Genomic DNA, 23,381 nt, shown 5'->3' on the forward strand with positions numbered 1-23,381 from the left:
GGACAACAGGAATGAACTCTGGGGAGGCCGAGGCCACCTCCCCGCCACCCAGGGCAGCCAGTCCCAGGAGCCATGCCCCCACGGAATACAGTCTGAGGGGGGCAGTGGGCAGATATTCAAAATCAGACCCCCAAATCCACCCAGTCACCAGCCCTGGTACCTGCCTGCCAGCCTACCTGATTAGGCCGCGGGAATGAGCTCTGACCTGATGCTAACACAACCAGGACAGAGCCTTAAAAGCTAACATGGGGGCGCCTGGGTGGCTCAGTCAGTGAACCGTCCGACTTCGACTCAGGTCACGATCTCGCGGTCCGTGAGTTCGAGCCCCGCGTCGGGCTCTGTGCCGACAGCTCAGAGCCTGGAGTCTGCTTCGGAGTGTGTGTCTCCTTCTCTCTCTGCCCCTCCCTCACTTGCACTCTGTGTCTCTCTCAAAAATAAAATAAAATAAAATAAAATAATAAGGCGCACCTGGGTGGCTCAGTCGGTTAAGCGTCCGACTTCGACTCAGGTCACGATCTCGCGGTCCGTGAGTTCGAGCCCCGCGTCGGGCTCTGTGCCGACAGCTCAGAGCCTGGAGTCTGCTTCGGAGTGTGTGTCTCCTTCTCTCTCTGCCCCTCCCTCACTTGCACTCTGTGTCTCTCTCAAAAATAAAATAAAATAAAATAAAATAAAATAAAATAAAATAAAATAAAATAAAATAAAATAATAAGGGGCACCTGGGTGGCTCAGTCGGTTAAGCGTCTGACTTCAGCTCAGGTCACGATCTCACGGTCTGTGAGTTCGAGCCCCGTGTTGGGCTCTGTGCCGACAGCTCAGAGCATGGAGGCTCCTTCGGATTCTGTGTCTCCGTCTCTCTCTCTGACCCTCCCCCACTCATGCTCTGTCTCTGTCTCAAAAATAAATAAACATGAAAAATAATAATAATAATAAATAAAAATTTTAAAAAAACGCAAAAACCAACATGAGGCTACTCAAACAGTCAAAAGTGACTAAAAAGTTGTGGCAAATGACCATTAAGGCCCTTACTCTGTAAAGACGTGGAGTTCACACAGGAAACCTCGAGGTCCCTTCTGGGGAAGAATAAAGCTTTCTCATGCTTACACACATACAGCCGGGACTCCCTAAAAATGACTCACAATCACAAAGTGACTATAAAGAAAATAGTGATGACATTGGCACCTCAATAAATAAATGGAACAAAATGGATATCCAGAAACAAATGTAAGTATATATGGAACTTAACATATGGCAAATAAAGAATCTCAATTCACTGGGAAAAACAAAGCTCATGATGCTGATAAAATTGGTATCACTTTGGGGAAAGAAAAATACCACCAAGTCAGATCCCTATCTCATACTTTATAAGATACATATTACAGATAAAGATTTAAATGTAAGGCATAAGAATTAAAAGTATTAAAATACAATTTAGAATATTTATATGACTTTAGAGTGAGGGAAATAATCCTTAGCAAGTCAGAAACTCCAGCATCTATGAAAGGAAAGATAGATATACTTAACAAAATTAAAATCTTAAGAAATTATTATGGCAAATGGTATAAAAAAAAGCAAAAGACAAATAAATGATAGTCTGGCAAATGTCTGTGTTATCAAATGGAAAACATTAGTCTCTCTTCTATAGGAAATGCTCCTACGAGACAAGTAGCTGACAGCTCAGAGCCTGGACCCTGCTTCGGATTCTGTCTCCCTCTCTCCCACCCACCCCCCACCCACTTGTGCTTTGTCTCTCTGTCTCTCAAAAATGAATAAACATAAATAAATAAATAAATAAATAAATAAATAAAGTAATAAAAATATTTTGGGAGAAGAGAAGAAAGACTAATTTTTTTTTTTTTTACTTTACCTAACAATATCCAATACAGTAGGCATCCAAAAATTATTTGTGGAATGAGATAGAGAGGTAGAAAGGAATCGGAGGGAAATGAAATAGGTTTAACTATGTTTGTAAAGGGTAAAAGGATAACCACTAATGGAATGACAAAGCACAGTAGATCCTATACATAAACAATGGGAGAGAGGGAATAAGAGACACTTGATAAAGTTGGCCAAAAAAAAAAAAAAAAAGGAAAATGGAAAAAAAGTGAAAAAAAAGTAAAGTAAATAACAGACATCAATGGAAGCGATAAAAGCAACATACTATTTATCCCAATAAATGTAAAAGGGTTTAACTCCACTCTCAGAAGAAACAGATTTTTCATGGTGGATTTAAAAACTTAGCCAGGTGGTGTTTTCTGGAAACACCTAAGTAAACGCAAAACAGAAGTGACACTATTCCCAATCTCCACAGATACCATAAAAGATTTCATAATAATAGTAACAACAAATGTCTAAGATCTTAAGACAAAAGCTACAAAATTTTACTGAAGGGCATAAAAATTCCTAAATAAATGCAGGATTATTTCATTTTTTTGAATAGAAAGACACTATTGTAAGGTGTCAATTCTCCCTAAATTAATGCTTAAGTTCAATGTAATTCAAATCAATATTGCAACAGGAGTTTTTTGTTGTTTTTTTTTTAATTTTTTTTTTCAACGTTTATTTATTTTTGGGACAGAGAGAGACAGAGCATGAACGGGCGAGGGGCAGAGAGAGAGGGAGACACAGAATCGGAAACAGGCTCCAGGCTCTGAGCCATCAGCCCAGAGCCCGACGCGGGGCTCAAACCCACGGACCGCGAGATCGTGACCTGGCTGAAGTCGGACGCTTAACCGACTGCGCCACCCAGGCGCCCCGCAACAGGAGTTTTTAACGAAACCTGATTCTAAAGCACACAGAAATAAAACACTGATTAGCCAAGAAAACTCAGAACAAAACTCATCGAGAGGGCCTTATTCTAGTCTATATTAAAATTAACTATTTCCATGAGGAAAAGAATGTAGTGGAGAAAATCTTTGTTTCAGCTTTGCACTTAACACTTTGTGAACATTCTGTGAGCAACACTTTGTAAAACTGGAAACCTCCTAAATGTCCGTCAAGGTTTAACACATCAAGGTAAATCCAAAGAATAGAACAGTATGTAGAAAAAATCATGACACACATGAATATTCATTGGCATTGGAAAGATATTCCTAAAATATTATAAAGTAAAAAAAAGAGGAGGAGGGGTGCCTGGGTGGCTCAGTCGGTTAAGTGTCTGACTCTTGATTTCGGCTCAGCTCATGATCTCAGGTTCCTGGGATTGAGCCTTGTGTCAGGCTCCACACTGAGCGTAGACCTTGCCTGAGATTCTCTCTCTCTCCATCTCCCTCTGCCCTTCCCTTGCTCTCTCTTTCACTCTCTCTCTCTTTAAAATAAAAAAAAAAAAAAATTTTTTAAGAGAGGTTAAGAAAAGAAATACATTTTTTATTTCTACCTTTAAAAATATCCAGAAATAAGTATTAACTAGGTTAGTATCTAAGGGGCTGGAATTATGAGTGGATTTCATATTATTTTTAGTTTCTAATTTTTCATCAGTAAAATATATTAATAATAAAGTTAATTAAATGGAAAGAACAGGGGCATCTGGGTGGCTCAGTCGGTTAAGCATTTGACTCTTGATTTCGGCTCAGGTCATGATCTCACAGTTTGTGAGTTCGAGCCCGGCATTGGGCTTGCACTGATGGTGCGGAGCCTGCTGGGGATTCTCTCTCTCTCATTCTCTCTCTCTCTCTCTCTCTCTGTCTTTCTCTTTGCCCTTACCCTCCTCATGCTTGCTCTCTGTCTCAAAAAAAATGAACTTAATAAAATAAAATAAAATAAAATAAAATAAAATAAAATAAAATGGAAAGAACAGAATATATTAAGAATATATCCTGAGCAATTCTTAGGCCCAGCATGAAGGGTATCTGGAGCCAGGCTGTGTGGCCGGAGAAGGTGTGGGACAAGAGAAGACGGCGTGGGACGATGCTGGCTCACTGGGGAACCGATGTGAGGAAAGGGGAAGAGTGCTAGGCAGATAACTACTGAGAAAGGGAACATTCACTAGGGCATCTTCAGAAAGTTAGAAATGTACCCCCAAGATCTTCAATAGTCCATCAAAAACCTACCATCTGTGAATTTACTGAAATTTTTAAGCTATTACGTTTTGGGTGAACAAGTGTTATAATTTTAAAAATATAAACAAAGGAAGCATTTCTTTTAGACTCAAACAAATAATACTATGTCGGATGGCAAACTTCTGTACAAAGAATTAAAGCACATATACCCTTATTCTAAAATTGCCTGCTTTAAGGCCTCATGGTTGCTTTTCTTTGGTGGCTGTATTCTAGAGTAGCCGTCACAGGACCAGAAGGTGAATCGTGAATGATAAGAGGTTCTCTATATGGGCCATAAAGATTCCCTGTTCTCTCACCTGGGATACTGTAATAAATGTAATACATAACTGCCTCCCCAAAATATAGTTCTGTGTCTCCCGTAAAAAGCAAAACAGGAAAAGAGAGCAGTGCGTAGGGGAGAATCCAGTCCACGTGAAATCGACAGGGAAGTCTTTCACGTAAGAGATGGCGTTTGTATCGACCCAAAAGGGCAGATGTGATTTACAAAGGGGACGGGGACGAGAAGGAAATGCAGAGAAAGCAAAGGGAGGGGCTGCTCACGGTTCGTAGGAATGCGAGGCTTGGAAGATGGCACCCGGTTCCGTCCCTGACCAGCTATGCACTTCCGGGTAAGTCGGTCAGTCAGTTGTCATGCGCCTAAGTTTATTTCCCTGTGATGACTGTCGGGTGTGGGGAATTATGTTACAGTTACAGGTTTACGTGTATCCCCTATTGCCATCATCTTCAGAGTCCTCGGTAGTTTAAAAATTCTGAGGGAGCTGCAATGCACACAGGATCCACTAGATGGCAACACGTGGCTTTGTAGATGAAGGTCTTTCTCGCAGGAATGGAAGTAGAATCAAATGAGAGCGAGCGTGGTTAAGGTTCTCCAGAAAACACAGAGAGAAGACATTGATGATCCTCACACTGAGCTCACTGTTGAGATTTACAACAAAGAGAAAGCGGATGTTTTTAATCCCTTTTGTTTTAGACCCATAGGTAGTAAAGGGTCAGTGTTAGCACATTCTGCCAGGGTGACTTATTTCCTAACAGTGAACTAAACACAGAATTATTCACATGGGGTCCAATTCTGAACTGAGCCAACCCAAAACCCAAAGACCATCACCCTCAGTCAAGTGTACCAAGTCAATCATCCATAAACGTTTTCATCACAAAGATCCCACATAACCCATCGTACGCCTCCAATAAAAAGGAAAAGGAAAACAGTTCTATTTCCTTTGCAGCTTGATAACATTTTTTAAAATGGTGTCGTTATCATTGTTTATAGTAAAAGTAAACTGTCCTCATTTTTAGAGTCATGACTATTCACAAAATTGTAAGAAAGGAAATTAAAATCATCTTCAAGCAATAACAACGTTAATCTGTTTCTGCCAAACCATTTTTTGTCAACAGAAAAGAAATACAGATCCATCTATATACTTTTTCTAATTTAAAAATATTGTGGAATCTTTCCATATTAATAAGAATATTATTATATTAATGATCACTGGCACCCAATCTTTATAATCACTAGCAACATACTCTGACTGAAATGTCTGGCCGTTCTTGACAACACTATGCTTTGTGAAGTCGACAGAAATGGGATCATGGAAAAATGGGTAATAATTAGAGAGGGACCCAAGTAGAGAAGCTAAGGAAGACAGAGCATAACAGAACCTCACAAAGGAGCTGATGAAAAATACATCCCAGAAAAATGTGGCTGGAATGAGGCAATGACCTGAAAACAGTGAATAATCTATGACCTCTTTGAAAAATCACATAGGTGATGAGGAGAGAAGGCCGGCAAAAGAAAGGACAAAGTAATGCCAAGACCAAAGTTGAAGTGAGTTGAGATAAAATGGCAGATATGGGAAGAAGACACTTTGTAGTTGTGGAGATACTGTGAGATCCTCGTCAAAGGGGGAACAGAAAAAACTCTTCAAGTAAGTACAGTATCAGGAGGAAACAGCTGAAAATAAGAAAAAAGCCGTCTTCAAGTCAAAAATGGACAACACGCCCCGTAAGAAATGATCAAGAAGGTATATCCTTATGAAATTACTGCACTCAAAGATAAACAGATACAAAAGATGTTCTTCTGAAATGAAGTACCTCTGAAAGGTTAGAAGTAAAAATGTTGAGCCAGACACATGAAAACCAAAGAATGAGCATCTCATTTATTGGTCAAGGTGGACGTGAAGGCAAAATAAAATTAAAATGAGACTCAAGACAGACCTTTTTAAGTTAGAGAGTATCATTGTAGTAAAGATACTTTATGAATCAAATAATACGGTATCAGAAGATCACAAAGCAAAAATTGCAGAAAAAAATTAATAGCCAGAGCCCCAGGAAAGACAGAAAGAAACAAAATAATAGTAGAATTAAGGTATCTCTCACCCCCACACAGTTCCAACATTCAAAAAAATAAGGATACAGCAGATCTAAATAAAATTATCAATTAGCAGAGCCTCCAAGATCTTTAGGGTCAGTCCATGCCATGACATTATGTTGTATATATCACCATTTACAAATATGGAGAACTGCTTTCAAAATGCAATGTTAAAGGGTCTCCCCTCACATACAAAAATAGGTAGCTTTTAAAACCAGGAACATGCAGGGGTGCCTGGGTGGCTCGGTCGGTTGAGCGTCCAACTTCGGCTCAGGTTACGATCTCATGGTCCGTGAGTTCGAGCCCCGCATCGGGCTCTGTGCTGACAGCTTGGAGCCTGGAGCCTGTTTCAGATTCTGTGTCTCCCTCTCTCTCTGCCTCTCCCCTATTCATGCTCTGTCTCTATCTCAAAAATAAATAAACGTTAAAAAAAATTTTTTAAAATAAAATAAAAACAGGAACATGCAATTTACAGCACAACCAAATGTAATGACCAACCGCTGTGTTTCAGTAAGTGTTACAGTATGTTATTTACCAGTCTCCAAGTCAGCCCACCTGTTACAGACTCCATAGCAAGAAGTCCTCCTACGTTAAAGCGACAATAGAACAACAGAGCAGAGGTAGGCTTGTAAAAGAGATCCTTGAAATTGGTTTTGTGCCCTTAGCTGTCTGGCAAGCTTTCCAGTCCCTTCTATGTTGTCATCTCAGACTGTGCCGGAGAAGGACCTACGTTGTTACCACGCGGTGGACCTGATATTCGGGAAAAATACACTGCTTCCAAGGTGTAATAAGCAGCGATGTTCTTCCTTGGAGAACAATTCCCATTATGGCTCTAAAAATAAGATCTACAAACCGTATTTATTACCAGTTTTCGTGCTAATGGGGACATAAAAGGCTGTTCCTCAGTTAAATCCAATGTCAACTTTAGTCCTACGAGAAAGTCAAAAGCTATAGGCACGACCATATCCCCCACCATCCCACGGCCCTGAAGCCCCGCCCACCACTGCTCTAACCCACGGGCTTCAAAGCAAGATGACGTAACTTCTAGAAGTCAGTGGCTCTGATGAGTCAGGTCCAGTCACACATGACGGAAGAGACGAGGAAAATCAGCAAAACCTGTTATACACGGAAGCAAAGCAGGACCACAGAAGGGCTTTTCTTAAGGATCCAGGGAATAGGGAAATCGACAGAGACACAGAGTAGATTCTTGTTTGCTCGGGGCTGGGATGGAAACGGAGACACAGGGAAGGTGCTGAATGCTTTAGGACTTGGGGTTTCTTTGCAAGGTGATGAAAATGGGGTAACGGTCGCATATATTGGGGAGTATACCAAATACTACTGACTCGTACACTCTAAATAAGTGAACTGTATGGTATGTGAATCATACCTCAAGCCTGTTTTTAAAAAAAAGGAGGGGAGAAGCCGGGTAAAGAAAAAGTGAACCGACAAGTCCCGAGCAGGGAAGAACTCAGTAGCCGTCGCACTCAGGAGCCATCCAAGATGAGGCTTGTCAGAAGCTTGACGTAATCAATTCTTGAATCAGAAAAGCCTTCCTTTCCCCCACGAGGGCCACAAAGACACTGCTCTTCATTTAGGCCAACCTACATGCAGGTCCATCAAAAATATCTACTTCTTAAAGGCAAGGGCAATAACAACAATGTTCAACCTCCAACCGGTTAAAGAACAATCCTCTGGGTGTCAGTCTGACCTAGACCAATGTCACGAGCAAGTCCACGGTGTCAGTTTTTAAAACATGCAAAGCGAGAGAATCCGTAACACACCCTCTGCTAAGCCAGTTTTAACCGAACTCATGCCCTGTGAGAGGAACTCCAGTCTCTCGGGCGAACGGCGCGGGCCGGGACTCACAGTTTGCGATGTCACCTCGGAGCTGCAGAATCTGTGGAACCGGCATCGTGAGGACAACGATGTCAAACCGCTCGGGGGAACCTGTTTCCTTGGACACTTCCCACTTGCCATTTCTCAGGTTGATCTGGGTCACACGGTGTCGGAAGGAGACCTCGGCACCTGTTCCGAAAGCGAAGTCGTGTTCACATAATCAGGATTGCCGTGCGAATGAGGACGCCGGGAAGAATCACAAACCGAATCCACTCAGGTGAACGAAACAGTGAAGTCTGTCGTCTACAGCCCCGGGGGCTCACTTTCTTTCTCATCCAGCAGGATTCCTCTCCTTCTCGCATCCTTGGACCTCCGGGTCCATGGCTGCTCTGGGGGGGGAGGGGGAGGGGGGAACTACTGCTATAATCAATAATAATAACCACAGCCGTCTTTTATTAATTGGTGGAAAACCTTTACCAAGAAGAATTGGAATTAAGAGAAATACAATCTAGAATGGCCAGTCAACTCATTTTCCCTCTTTGCATTTATCACCGAGGTATTTTCTTAATTATTTGAGTAGTTATTTGGTTATTATTCCCTTCCCTATTAAAATGTGAGCCCATGAGCAACGAATCACGCCTGTTTTGTTTCCACGAATACCACATCGCATACACAGGACAGCACTCGGCACATTCTATTTCATCAGTACCCGTTGAAGAGAACGAAACATGAACCATAAACCAAAAGGTAAGAAAATACAATTGGATCAATAAGCCTCCTTGGGACACAAGCACTTACCTCACATTTCAATTTTCAGAAAACTTTGATTTAAAAACGACTTTACTTTTTTTTTTTTAATTTCTTTAATCTTATTTATTTACTTAGAGACAGAGTTGGGGGGGCGGGTAGAGAGAGAAAGAGAGAGAGAGAATCCTAAGCAGGCTGCACAGTCTGCACAGAGCCCAATGTGGGGCTCAAACCCACGAACAATGAGATGAGCTGAAGTTGGATGCGTAACCAAATGAGCCACCCAGGCGCTCCTACTTTTTTTTTTAATGTGTATTTATTTTGAGAGAGACAGAGCGCAAGCAGGGGAGGGGCAGAGGGAGAGAGGGAGAGAGAGAATCCCAAGCAGGCTCTGCACTGTCAGCGCAGAGCCCGACTCGGGGCTCGATCTCATGAACCGTGACATCGTGACCTGAGCAGAAATTGAGAGCAGGATGCTTAACCGACTGAGCCACCCAGGTGCCCCCAAAACAAGTCCACTTTTCATGCAGCCTCAGGAACAGAAAAAAAAAAAGTGAAGAAAGAACAAAACAGAAAAGCTCACTGAAAGTCCTGTCCATCGTTACCTGCCACACCTCGGGCTCCCAGCCGCTCAAACACAGGCTTACATCCAACCTGGGCCACGAGGCTTCCCTCCTGTGGCTGCTCTGGCTCAGTGTGAGCCCCCTCATCTGTGAGGTCCCTCCACCATCAGTGCCTTGATCATTCCTTCCGACTGATTCAAAACATCCGCGTGTTTTAGGTACGTGGGATCTATCCCAGGGGTCAATCTCTTTGAGGCAATTAACACCATTCCGTTAGCAGATTAGAGCAAGGGCTTGTAAACTGCCTCCAACCTGCCTGAGGGTTTGTCCAAGGCCCCAGCCTGGGGAAGGTGCAGGTAACTGGGGTGTCCGACTCACAGACACCGTCTCCACTCCTGCCAGAGCAGCTCTGCTTAGCTTGCTTCTGTTTATTTAGGATGTCCCACCCCGGCCAGGTCACCTTGCTCGCCTCGCTCTAGTCCTGGCCCTGATCTGGACCTCAAGTAGGCCTAGGAATTGTATATGTTCTATGCTGTTGTGTTTTCCCATGATGTTCCCTTTGAAAAGAGCATCGCGTGCTTATCCGTGATGTGTATTTAAGGGTATTTAAGGGCTCATTGGTAGGTGTGTATATTTAAGGGGTTAGATACTGGCTTTAGAGATTTGAAGCCATCCGAAAGCATCATCTGTGCTATTCAGCATTATCCCTATCCTAAAGCACACAGATAACTTCCCCGGAAGTCGGCTCCAATCTAAGCTACTACTGACTGGTTCGTCCAACAGCTGGCAGGCTCGTAAGCCTAACCGATTCCTAACTGTAGAGCAGTTTTGGAATCTCTTGGCAATTTGGGTTCTTCTGCACTGAGGGCAGACAAAGGTCGGCCTCGTTAGAGTAGCTTATTTTCTGAACCAGCATTGGTCAAGAGACTGCTATGTACCTGGCCTGTTATTTGCTTGGATTGACAATGAGTGCGTATATTCTATAGTGGGTGTACTACAAAGTGGGTACTATTACTACTCTTATTTCTCCAATGAAAGAACCAGGGTATTGATTTTTAGACGTTCCCATTACTACATAACTAGGAAGGGGTGGCAGAACATTAATTTGAATCCAGATCATTCTGATTCCAGAAACTCTCCCAACTTACGTTGTGGAATCACTAAAACTTTTGTGGACCATTTAGAGGACAGAGAGCTTTAAAGAAGCTTAAAGGGATATAACTGTAAATTTTAAAATGGTATAGATAATGTCTAGAAATACTATAATAACAGTTCTGGGTAGAGAGGGGAAAAGATTCCTGAAATATGACAAAGGTAATATTAAAATAAACAAAGAAAAAGTTTATATACACTCAAATTATGTAAACCTTGAACTCAATTATATCAACATTTGTTTTTATTTATTTTTTTAACGTTTATTCATTTTTTGAGAGACAGAGAGAGACAGAGCGTGAGCAGGGGAGGAGCAGAGAGAGGGAGACACAGAATCCGAAGCAGGCTCCATCCAGGCTCTGAGCTGTCAGCGCAGAGCCTGATGTGGGGCTCAAATTCATGAACCATGAGATCATGACCTGAGCCGAAGTCAGAGGCTTAACCGACTGAGCCACCCAGGCGCCCCTCAAAATTCATTTTTAAAGAAAGCGTCTGACTCTTGATTTTGGCTCGGGTCATGACCTCACGGTTTGCGGGCTGGAGCCTTGCACTGGACTCTGTGCTGACAGTGTGAAGCCGCTTGGGATTCTCTTTCTCTCCCTCTCTTTCTCTGCCCTTCCACCACTGGCTCTCTCTCTCTCTCTCTCTCAAAATAAATACAAACAAAAAATTAAATTAAAAAAATTAAAAGCAGAAAGTAGGTCACAAGATGGGCTTATTATTGACAGATATAATGACATTTTTCCTGCCATTTTACTGTATTTTCCAAGCTTTCTACCAGTAGTGCACAATCTTAAAAAAAAAAAAAAAATTACTTCTTGGGGGCGCCCAAGTGGCTCGGTTGGTTAAATGACTGACTCCCGATTTCGGCTCGGATCATGATCTCATGGCCTCTTGGGATTCTCTCTCTCTCTCTCTCTCTCTCTCTCTCTCTGCTCCTCCTCACCCTCTCTCTTCTCAAAATAAATAAACTTTAAAAAAAATAAAAATTACTTTTTGAAGTAAATAGTGTTTTATATAGTGAGAGAAAAAAACCTACAAGACTCACTGTCACAACAGGCTGTACAAATTGAAAATAGAAACAGGTCTTTACTAAGAACTAGTTAAATGAGAACTGATAGTCACCTAATGCATATCACTGTATTAAATATATTTAACAACACCTCCAGTATACATATGCACCTATACGTATACAGAAATAGATACAGACACAGAAACCTATCATGGTATAGATCATGACACTTACTAGGTACAAGGGAATATCCATGCCCTCAAGAGCCGGCCCCATGGTCACCGGGTTCCAATACGAGACGAAAGCATCCTTAGCCCACTTCCTACCTCAGGGAACACCTCTTCCCCTAATCCCTATACTTGTGGTCATTGCAACTATTAGCCTCTTCATCCCACCAGGTGCTCTGACCTTACGACTCACAGCAGGTCACCTGTTAATTCACTTAATGAGGAGCTACTCCAGCCCTAATACACGTCAGCACCTCTGTCGCCCTCACTGCCTTCGTTATTCGTGTTTTACTAACAATTCTCGAATTTGCTGTGGCCCTTATTCAAGCCTATGCCTTTACCCTGTTAGTAAGTCTACACCTACAGAAGAGCACCTAACGAGCCACCAAACCCACGCATACCACATAGTTAACCCAAGCCCTTGACCACTCGCGGGAGCTCTTTCAGCCCTCCTGGTAACTTCAGGATTGGCAATATGATTTCACTTCAACTCAACATCCTTATTAACTGTAAGGTTGACAACCAACCTGCCAACTATACACCCCGATGACGAGATATTGTCCGAGAAAGCACGTTTCAAGGCCACCACACACCTATTGCTCAAAAGGGCCTGCGGGAGGGAGTAATTCTCTTCATCATTTCAGAAGTATTTTTCTTTGCAGGCTTCTTCACAGCCTTTTACCACTCAAGCCTTGCCCCGACTCCGGAGTCGGTGGGCTGCTGACCACCCACAGGTGTTACTCCTCTCAACCCCCTAAAATTCCCAAGACTCAACACCTCCGTACTATTAGCCTTCGGAGAGTCAATCGCTTGAGCCAGGGCACCCATCCAGGGTACCACGGATAGTGACGACTATGTTATAGATCTGATCCTCTCCTAGTAGAGTGCTGTGTGGGCCAAGTTCAGCTCGAATTAGAAGTCTAAGGGCGGTTCCTACTACGCCAGCTCAGGCACCAGTTAGGAGATATAGAGTGCCGACATCTTTGCGGTTAGTAGAAAATGGCGGTTTATGAACATAAGTAAAATGGCTGAGTAAAGCGTTAGACTGGAAATCTAAGAACAGAAGTTGAAGCCCTCTTCTGGCCAAGCTCTGTGGTGAAATATCACATTGAACTGCAAATTCAAAGCAGCTTCAACGCTGCCTGGGCTTCTCCTGCCTTTTATTCCTAGATGGCAGGGAAGGAGATTGATTAGGGTATTTAGCTGTTAACTAAAATTTCATGGGATGGAAACCCCCCAATCTAGTCAGGACTTAGCTTCATTAACATGTTTGATTCGCAATCAATTGATGTAAGATAGATTCTTGCAGTCCTTAGAGTTAAGTGTGCAGACTTACATGGCTATGATGCACTTAGGGCTTTAAAGGCTCTTGCTCTGTTTTAACCTAAACTCCTAATGCAGGATGGATAATATTGGTGTGAGTGGGAGTAGTATGGTGGAGGTTACAATGGGAGGGGGTGTATAAAAATATAGCTTGAATAATGTTATGAGGCTAGTCGTGTAAGTATGATAATTATCTCCTTTTCTGTTAATTCTTGGATGATTATTCATTTGGGGATGAATCCCGAGAGTGGCAGAAGGCCCCCTAGAGATAGTATTAGCATCAGCATGAGGTGGTTAGGGGTGTTTTATTTCATGTTTGCGATAGGGATAATGTTGGTGTAGCAGGGCTGTGTATGAATAGTATAAAGGTGGCGAGTGTTATAATGATATAGTTAGGCTTTGAATTGTTGCTGTAGGATCATATGGTATGACAGCTGCGGCATGGGCATGATAGCATGATGGCACAGCCATGGTAACTGTCACTGCCCATGCGTGCCCATGATGTGTGCCACATTCTGTGTGAGCCGCAGGTAATTAAATATAACCTCTTTTCCCAAGACCTTCCAAAGCAAAATTGGAAGACAAAACATACATTCCCCTAACACCTACCAGAATAAGGATGTAGGCACTGTGTATTGAAGAACGGTCTCTTTGCCAGAACATCAGCTGTGAGAGGCCAAGGACTTTGGCTCATGTATCGCTAGCGCCTAAAACAGTGCCTGGCATATAGCAACTACTCAATAAGTCTATATTGAATGGATATATGACATGCATGGATGGGTAGATATATAATACGGTTAGTGAGTACCTGAGGATTTCAGTAAATATGCACATGTAGATTGGGCCAAATCACAACAGAAATGAGATTTTTAAAGTTACAGGGTATATGAAGCTGATGGAGACATTCTATAAAATATCCAATGGTATCATAATCTGCAGTGGTTAATTTTATGCATTAACTTGGGTCACAGAGTGCCCAGATATTTGGTCAAACATTATCCTGGGTCTGTCTATGAGGGTGCTTTTTGGATGAGATTAACATTTAAGTTGGTAGACGGAGTAAAGCCGATTACCCTCCCTACTTAACACAGATGAGTCTTATCCAATCAGCCAAAGGCTTGAATAAAACAAAAAGCCTGACCCTCCTGACAGTGAAGAAGAATTCTTCCCGCCTGACCGCTTTCAACCTGGAACAAGGGTTTGGAGGGTTTTCTTCCCCTGTACTTGGACTTGAACTGAAAAGTCAGCTCCTCCTGGGTCTGGAGGCTGCTAGCCTTCAGACTGGAATTGTACCATTACGTCTCTTGGTTCTCAGCCTTCAGACTGGAACTAAACCGTTGGCTTCCCTGGGTCTCCAGCCTGCCAACGCATCCGGCAAATCTTGACATTTGCCAGCCTCCATAATCACATAAACCAATTCTTTATAATAAATCATATATATATACGTATATATCCTAGTATATATATCCAATGTATTCTAGTATGTGTATATATATATATATGTATATATATACACACACATATATATATACACACATGTATACGTATCCTATTTTGTCTATCTCCTATTCGTTCTGTTTCTCTGGAAACTCCTGAGTAATACATGACCACAGACTGAATCCTAGATGGAGAAATGGTCTAACCAGAATGGTATTTACTATGTTCTTATGTTGTATATTCAATCTCATTGATCTCTCCCTTGCCTGGGATAGTTCTCAATAACTAATATTTGATGAGGATCAAAACAATAATTATCCTAGAAATAGCTTATGAAACAAAAATTCTCAGCACCTTTCTTCAGTGATCTTGAACTGGGCATTTTATTTAATGATGACTCATCAAGAAACCTACTTCTGTTTAAGAAAAAAATCATTTGTCATCCAAGATCATTTATCATCATTTTTGAAAAGGTCATTTTCAAAAAAAAAAACAAAGGTCATTTTCAAAACATTCATAAAATACATAAGGAACAAATGAACATCCTAATAGAAAAGAGTCAAAGGTTGTAAATAAATTCAAAGAAAAAAAATGCAAAGAGCTGGTTAAAACAACAACTCACTCATTAAGTAAATGCAAATCAAAACACAAAAATATACCATCTTTAACCTGTCACATTGGCAAAACCCAAAAATCTCCATAATATCAAGATGTAATGTCCCATTCACCGTTGATGATGAGATGCTCTTTAAGAGGAAAAGATAGCATTACAAATACACGTTATGGGGCGCCTGGGTGGCTCAGTGGGTTAAGCAACCAATTTTGGCTCAGATCAGCATCTCATGGTTCATGAGTTCGAGCCCCTAGTCAGACTCTGCGCTGACAGCAGGGAGCCTGCTTCAGATTCTCTGTCTCCCTCTCTGTCTGCCCCTCCCCTGCTTTCTCTCTCTCTCTCAAAAAACAAACAACAACAAAAAAATGCACATTACCATTTGACAGCTATCGTACTACAGATATGCTTACAAAAGTGCATCAGGGTCAGATAATGCACCAACACTGGTATTAGCAAAAACCAAAACAACCCGTCACCCCCCCAAATATTTACCTAAATATCTACCAGAAAGTTAATAGTTAATAAACAATGTATTCATGTATTTACTTATACATAAATAATGTAATACTGAACAGGCATTGAAAAGAATGAAGCATACTGAATTTGTTGATATGAAAATAGACCTAAGATATGATTCTGTCCATGATGATGTGTTAAGATTCTCCAGAGAAACAGAACCAATAGGAGGTAGATAGATAGAAAATGAGGGGGGGTGGGGGGGGTGGGGGGGTGATTTATTATAAACAGACCAAACAACTTGTAGAATGGTTTATGTAAAATAATCCTGTGTGCATATCTTAAAAAGAGCAAACATAAACACGCATGAATAAATACATAAAGATAGTCATATAAGATCAATTGATACATAAACATTTTTCTGGAAGTATATATTGAAAACTATTATCAGGAATTACTTTAGGAAGAGAAAATTAGCTGTTGAGCAGTGAATAGGAGAACACGTATTTTATGACTTTCTTTATAGTATTAATATTTAACTATATATACAACTTTTATTTGTAAATGCTAATTTTATTTTATTTTTTAACTTTTTTTTTTTCAACGTTTATTTATTTTTGGGACAGAGAGAGACAGAGCATGAACGGGGGAGGGGCAGAGAGAGAGGGAGACACAGAATCGGAAACAGGCTCCAGGCTCTGAGCCATCAGCCCAGAGACTGACGCGGGGCTCGAACTCACAGACCGCGAGATCGTGACCTGGCTGAAGTCGGACGCCCAACCGACTGCACCACCCAGGCGCCCCTGTAAATGCTAATTTTAAAAGAAGGCAGAGAAAACCTTATCCGCACCTGATTCTTCCAGGTAATGCTTAACGATTGAAGAAAGTCCTTGAGGTGCCACAAAGTTACAGTCTCCTTCTTTCATTACCATCCCTTCAATTGGAGAGGTCAGAGGTTTCAAAATGCCGTGAGCTAACAGTTCATCATAAAAACTGAAATAAATCAACATATATAATTACATACCGTAATTAGTTAGCTTAAAAATACTATATAGTCTCGTCCAAGAATTCTTAGAGATTATCATTCTAAATAACAACTAGAAATCTTGATATGATCAACCGAATACATGTTTCGTGTTGATAACACATAGCTCAGGGCGGGCCTGGCTGGCTCCGTCGGTGGAACATGCAACTCTTGATCTCTGGGTCGTGAGTTCAAGCCCCTTTATGGGGACAGAGCTTACTTAAAAAATAATAATAATAAAACAGAATTCAAGTGACGAACAGCAACCTTTGGAGAATCCATAAAACTTCTGCTGACATTAGCAGAAGGCCCATTTTCTTGCATATTTCAAAATTAAAGTCAGTGAAGAAGGTAAACAGAAAGGCAGGCAGGGCACCAACCTTGAATTTGGTGCAGACTGCCTGGCGTCACAGCCGGCCTCCCTCTTCCTCAACCCTGACTCGGTCAAGCACATTTACTGAGCCCCCGTGGGGTAAGAGCTCCTCCGGTCTTCTCAATAACCCCGGGAGACCTGTATGTATCCCAGCTTATCCACTTCACTCAGGTTCACATCTTCCTGCTACCACCACCGACAGCGACAATATTGTCCTGCCCTCACTCTATTTTGTTACAAGAGGCAGAGTTAAAAATGGATGATCTCAACATGTTTACATCATACACTCAGTAAGAAGGATTCCACCCCTTGCAACTAACTCACCTTTGGTGTTTTTTAGCATAATGGGGAGTGCGGGTGATGTACTGGGCTCCCAAGTCAACGGTGCTCTGTGGATTGCAAGGACTCCGGGCCGTAGCCATTCTCCCCCCTTGAATGAATCCACAGGAAACGTCTTAGTGCATCAGAATGAACCTCCTGAGATTCAATCGGTTCAGCTCAGGTCGGGCCGAACAGATCATAGCCGTATTTTTAAAAGACCTTTTGGTGTTTGTTTTTGTTTCAGTTTTAGGCTCTGCAACCTACCATGGTCAGGAAGCAGTCCAGAGGCAATTTGGTCACCGTGAGGCCCTTTCTCAAAGAGGGCACAAGAATGGGGCGGCAAGCGTTGTTCAGCTCGGCGCCGGGAGCACGGACTCCCATGTTTCATTAAAGAACGGATGAATGGATCAAATAAAACGACACAACGAATGACATGTCAGGATGCATCAGTCAAGGAATGCTTTCACTCTTGCACTCAGGTTTCATGAGAAAACAGGGATTCTGTAAAGTAGGTCTTCGTAAAGTCCTGGCCAACGGGCACTTCGGGTTCCTCGAAGCGGGGAGAAGGCCACAAAGGCACCAGCAGGCCGCGATGTAAGCCCACGTATTGGCCAAGACCCCAGGCCCAAGCGTTGCAAAGGGCCAGAGCTCCTCCTGGCTCCTCCCTTTCTCCCGCCCGGGGATCCTCCCGCTCCTCCCTTCCTTCCCCCTCCCTCCCTCCTTCCCGGGGCCGGGGCTCCTCCCGCTCCTCTCACTCCTCCCTCCCCCCCACCCCTCCTTCCCCTTCTCCCGCTTCGCCGGTTCCCCTCGCTCCTCCTGCCTGGGGACCCCTCCCGCTCCCCGACACCACCCCCCACCGCGCCAGGGTCACAGCCACCCCCCCCCCCCCCGCGTCGTGCCCTGGGGGCGGGGGGGGGGGGGTAGGTATGAGGCCCTGGTCACGTGGCCGGGCGCGCACTGCGCATGCCGCGGCCGGGACCCGCCGGCCGCGGCCGCCACTGGATTTTCTCACCGACTCCCCCAGGGGGGCCGCTCGCCGCCTGGGAACCCCCGGCCGGCGGCGGCCTCCTTGCCCCGGTTTCGGCCGCCGGACGACCCACCTGAGTCCCCGGCCTCTTCCCACACCGTGAGGTGCACAGGCCGGGGCGTCTCTTTCCTCAGCAGCGCCGCGCACAGGCTGCCCGTCAGCCCGGCGCCCACGATGAGCACCCGCGCCATGTCCGCACCCCGCTCCGCGCTCCGGGCCCGCCCCCCCCGCGAGCAGCCCCGCGGCCGGCCTGCAGGGGGCAGGCGCGAGGCGAGCGGCCCGCCGGGCTGGGGGGCGGGAGCCGGCGCTCAGGGGACCGAGCGGAGCGGCGGGGGGGGGCGGGACGGCGCGCGCACCTGCCCCCCCTCACCCCCGGCTGGAGCCGCCGCTGAGCCCGGGTCCCCGTGCGCGCCCCTGCCGGCGTGACACTGCGGTCTTGAGGGGCGGAGGGGGGACCGCACCAGCGATGCCCCGAAGGATGTCGGAATCCTGGGACGGTTCTAATAAGATTGGCCTGTGGGCTCTGTGTGTGTTATCTCAGCTCGAGCCTCAGTTTCTCCATCTGGGGAATGGGGACACTAGTGTCTTCGTTTCAGATCTGTGACGATTACAGATGTGTGATTGACCAGAAAACGTGAGATCGCTCCGCTCTTCGGTAAATGTTTTTATGCCGGAACACATTCCGATATCCTGTGGGATGCAGAGATGGACAGGACTGGGTTCATGCCTTTATCGCTGATCTGTTTCCCTCCAACATTGTCCTGGAAATTCTCAGTGAAAACGAACAACTATTAAAACAAAGAATTAAGTTACAGTGGATTATAGATAAATTATCACCTGGAAAACTACAGAAACTGAATAGCTATGACAATGGTAGTCAATGGTAGTTGACAATGGTAGTCAATTACAATGAAAACATTTAAAAATTGGAAGGTTTACTTTATGTAAAAATTACATCATAAAAAATTACCATACGTCATTGGTGATGGATCGGTACATACGTCTGATAAAAGACGAACTAGATGAAAATATAGATGAATATATATAGTCTGTAAGAAGATCTACATAAAAATAAAAGATGGAACTGAACAGGAAAACAATACATGATTATTTACAACTTGTATGTCCAAAATGCACAAGACAAAATACAAGTAGCAAATTTGGGGGCAGGTATGAAAGACGAAAGCTAAATATCCTTATATAAAATCTTAAAGACACAATTAAGTGACAAAATCCAAAACGAAAATGTGCAGATTCAATTTTTGAATAGAAAGAAATAACAGAAGGGGCGCCTGGGTGGCGCAGTCGGTTAAGCGTCCGACTTCAGCTCAGGTCACGATCTCGCGGTCCGCGAGTTCGAGCCCCGCGTCGGGCTCTGGGCTGATGGCTCAGAGCCTGGAGCCTGTTTCCGATTCTGTGTCTCCCTCTCTCTCTGCCCCTCCCCCGTTCATGCTCTGTCTCTCTCTGTCCCAAAAATAAATAAACGTTGAAAAAAAAATTAAAAAAAAAAGAAACAAATAACAGAAGTCCAATAAACAGATTAGAAGGTTTAACTTTCCTATATTCAGATAAAAATTAAAATGCAATACCCAAAAAAGCCCAAAAAAATGCGATATCGTTTTTCATTTTTGGGGAATTGCTTTTTAAAAGGTTATGTGCCTGCATTTGGCAGGAATGTAGCAGAACGCACTTTAATGCAGTAGTGATGGAGGTGCGATGGCTAAGTTGACCGGAGCAGCGTTGATCATATATCAAAAGCCCTAAAACTGTCCTTTAAATGAGAGATACCAGATGTAGACATTTATCTTAGGAAAATAGCGTATAGCTATACATTAGGATTTATGTAGAAACGTGTTTCCCTCAGTGCTATTAGAAACATTCCGGTAAACAATCAATGGGATTTGATTGATCAGATTATAGCTATCTGAACATTTGAATAAAGCTACTAAGAAAATACGGCTTAAACGTTTAAGGGTGTATGGGAAAAGTGCTCATCGTATAATGACGAAAAACTGCTTCGAAACCAGTAGAATCCCAGAGGATGGGAAACACACACAGAAACAAGGACATACGCAGTATTAGAGAAATAGGAGAGGAAGCAGATGTACTTATATTCTTCTGTTAATTTCAAATGTTTTATAGAAGCCATGTATTTATTCATTTATAGATCTCAGAATTGTGAGGCGCCCCGGTGGCTCAGTCGGTTGAGGTTCCAACTTCGGCTCAGGTCACGATCTCACGGTTCGTGAGTTCGAGGCCCGCGTCAGGCTCTGTGCTGACAGCTCAGAGCCTGGAGCCTGTTTCAGAGTCTGTGTCTCCCTCTCTCTCTGCGCCTCCCCTGCTGGTGCTCTGTCTCTCTCTGTCAAAAATAAAATAAACATAAAAAAATTAAAAATAAAATCTCAGAATTGTCTGGAAAGGATATTTGAAATAACCTATGACAACGGGCCTCTGCCACCAACATAATGTAAATGCAAACACTGAGTTAACATGAGTCTACCCGAGGCTCCGCAGTGTCTCACGGTTGAGGGGAGGGCAGGTCCCCGTGGGTTTTTTGAGTCTGTTCTCCCCGTTCCCACCATCTCCTCCTGCTTCCTTGTTTCTTGCACCATCAGGGCTCCAACCTCATGGTCATCTTCAATAACTTCTCCTCTCTCCTCTGGCTAAGTGTTAGTCTTCTGGTCTTTGACCTCTTCTCCTTTGTCTCTTAAATCCAACCCCACACCACTCTACACCAGAAAAATCCAACTTCCACCAGAAATACCAGAAATGGACTAAAGTGCCTGTTTCGCTGCGTTCTCGTCATCTGTGCACATTTAGCATTTTGAAAAGCAATCACAGGGGCGCCTGGGTGGCTCATTCAGTTGAGAGTCTCACTCTTGATTTCGGCTCAGGTCGTGATCCCAGGGTCGTGGGATCGAGTCCCGCATTGGGCTCTGCACTTGGGTGTCGATCCTGCTTGAGATTCATTCTCTCTCTCTCTCTCCCCTGCATCTCCTTCTCCCGCTTGTACTCTCTCTCTCTCTAAAGTAAAAGAAAGAAAGAAAGAAATCACCAACAGATGAATGCATTGCTTGAATTCAAGCAACCATTCATTCTTTTCTTTTTTTTTTTTTTTTAAGAATTTTCGTTTTCTTTTCTTAAAGTTTGTTTTGAGAGCGTGAATGGGGGAGGGGCAGCGAAGGGGGGAGAAAGAGAATTCAAAGCCGGCTCTGCCTTACCAGCACAGAGCCCGATGTGGGGCTCCAGCACATGAAGCCCTGAGATCATGACCTGAGCTGAAACCAAGAATCAGACGCTTAACCCACTGAGCCATCGAGACGCCCCGAGCAACCATCACTTCTTAACAGGATTATTCTAGTGGTTTTTTAAGCGGTCTCCCTGCGCCTAACCTGTATTCCGCGCTGAGCTTCTGGGTCAGTCACTACCATGCTCAAACAACTTTCAGTAGCTCTCAGTTTCATAGAGAATCCAGGTGAAGTGCTTGGTATAAATGGTGTTCACTGATATTTCCCCAACCTATGTTTATATCTTATCTTCATAATCTTCATCTGTCCTGTGCTAGAGCGACACTGAATTATTTTATGTTCCCTGATTCCACCCTCAGGTTTTCCACGCATCTGTGAAAGTGGTAAACCTTTGCTTATGCAGTTCTGGAGTCTAAGCATACTTTTGTGACTTGTGTTTCCAGTTGCGAATTTGCATCAATCCTTCATTCTCTTATGCTTTTCTGCTATGATCAATAATATTTTCTTTAGAAAGTTATGGAGAACTGGGGATTGTTATGACCGTTGAACAGAGGTAGCCACGGTGGCTTGTGATGTCTCATTACCTTAGTCTTCAGAGAGTGGGCTAGCCTCAAGGCTCCACCCCCACCCTCCAGAATGGGTTGTGTTAGCCCAGAGCTATAACTGTAGGGTTGTGGGTCCATGGTCGGCTGCTGTTACTAGGGTATCTTTCTGGGAAATTTGGGAATGACTAAAGAAAGGAGGAGTGCAAAATAGCTAAAACGGATGTGTTTAAATTTAGTCTTGCTCGTCACATTGAACTTTTATCTTCTTTCCTATTCCTGATGTTTCCTTATGCTCGTTTAAATCCCACTTAAGGGGTGCCTGGGTGGCTCAGTCGGTTAAACGTCTGACTTCAACTCAGGTCATGATCTCACAGTTCATGAGTTCGAGTCCCACATCGGGCTCTGCTGATAGCTCAGAGCCTGGAGCCTGCTTCGGATTTTGTCTCCCTCTCTGCTCCTCCCCCGCTTGGTCTCTCTCTCTCTCTCTCTCTCTCTCTCTCTCTCTCTCTCTCTCTTTCTCTGTCTCAAAAATAAACATTAAATAACTAAATAAATCCCACTTAAAAGTCACCTAAAAGAAACCTTCTCTAACCACTTGACTTAAAACAACCACCTTGTGACTCTCTATTCCACTAACCTGTTTAATTTTCTTCCCATCACTTAATACTTTTAGAAATTACCTTGCTTTTTTTTACTCTTTTTTTATTGTTTACTTACTAGAATTTAAGCACCAAGAGAAACCTTGTCATAGTCAATTCAGTATCCTTGACAACTATAATCAAAGGTAGAATTCTCAGAAACAGAGTTCACTAACTGTTTGACTGGAAGGTATACAAGTCTTTCAAGGGTAATGCTTAAACTAAGACAGGCTGAATGGTAATTCAGTGGGGGCAATTTCAGTGTTGAAAATACTTTCTCAGGGAGTGCTTTTTTATGGTATGACTACAATAATAGAAAAGTATCATGCCCATCAGCAAAGGATATTTACCAGTGTGATGCACAGCTACACCCGTTCTCACTTAACCGTATTATAGACGGCCTAAAATCAAGACAGCCT

General features: G+C 43.4%; 2 protein-coding genes across 14 annotated transcripts in view; one reads left to right on the forward strand and one right to left on the reverse strand.

Annotated features, from left to right (window-relative positions):
• RNLS (renalase, FAD dependent amine oxidase) overlaps positions 1-18,758 on the reverse strand; it is a 367,960-nt gene extending 349,202 nt beyond the window's left edge. For 10 of the 13 annotated variants that reach the window (XM_045039886.1, XM_045039889.1, XM_045039883.1 and 7 more), the window contains exons 1-5: positions 18,605-18,730; positions 17,769-18,005; positions 17,508-17,613; positions 16,637-16,779; positions 8,287-8,445 (exon numbers count right to left, since the gene is read on the reverse strand). In XM_045039886.1, coding sequence (XP_044895821.1) covers positions 8,287-8,445; positions 16,637-16,779; positions 17,508-17,613; positions 17,769-17,892 — 532 coding nt within the window. In that variant the 5' untranslated portion in view covers positions 17,893-18,005; positions 18,605-18,730. Of the gene's footprint in view, positions 1-8,286; positions 8,446-16,636; positions 16,780-17,507; positions 17,614-17,768; positions 18,006-18,604 lie in introns of all 13 variants that reach the window. The other 3 variants (XM_045039884.1, XM_023240333.2, XM_045039890.1) reach the window with 2 other exon arrangements.
• A 4,358-nt stretch (positions 18,759-23,116) lies between these two features.
• The window catches only part of LIPJ (lipase family member J), a 33,076-nt gene continuing 32,811 nt past the window's right edge, over positions 23,117-23,381 (forward strand). Inside the window, exon 1 of the mRNA XM_023240310.2 lies at positions 23,117-23,171. The gene's annotated coding sequence lies outside the window, so the exon portion shown is untranslated. The remainder of the gene's footprint in view (positions 23,172-23,381) is intronic.

Source organism: Felis catus, chromosome D2, assembly GCF_018350175.1.
Source record: "Felis catus isolate Fca126 chromosome D2, F.catus_Fca126_mat1.0, whole genome shotgun sequence".
Taxonomy (NCBI): domain Eukaryota; kingdom Metazoa; phylum Chordata; class Mammalia; order Carnivora; family Felidae; genus Felis; species Felis catus.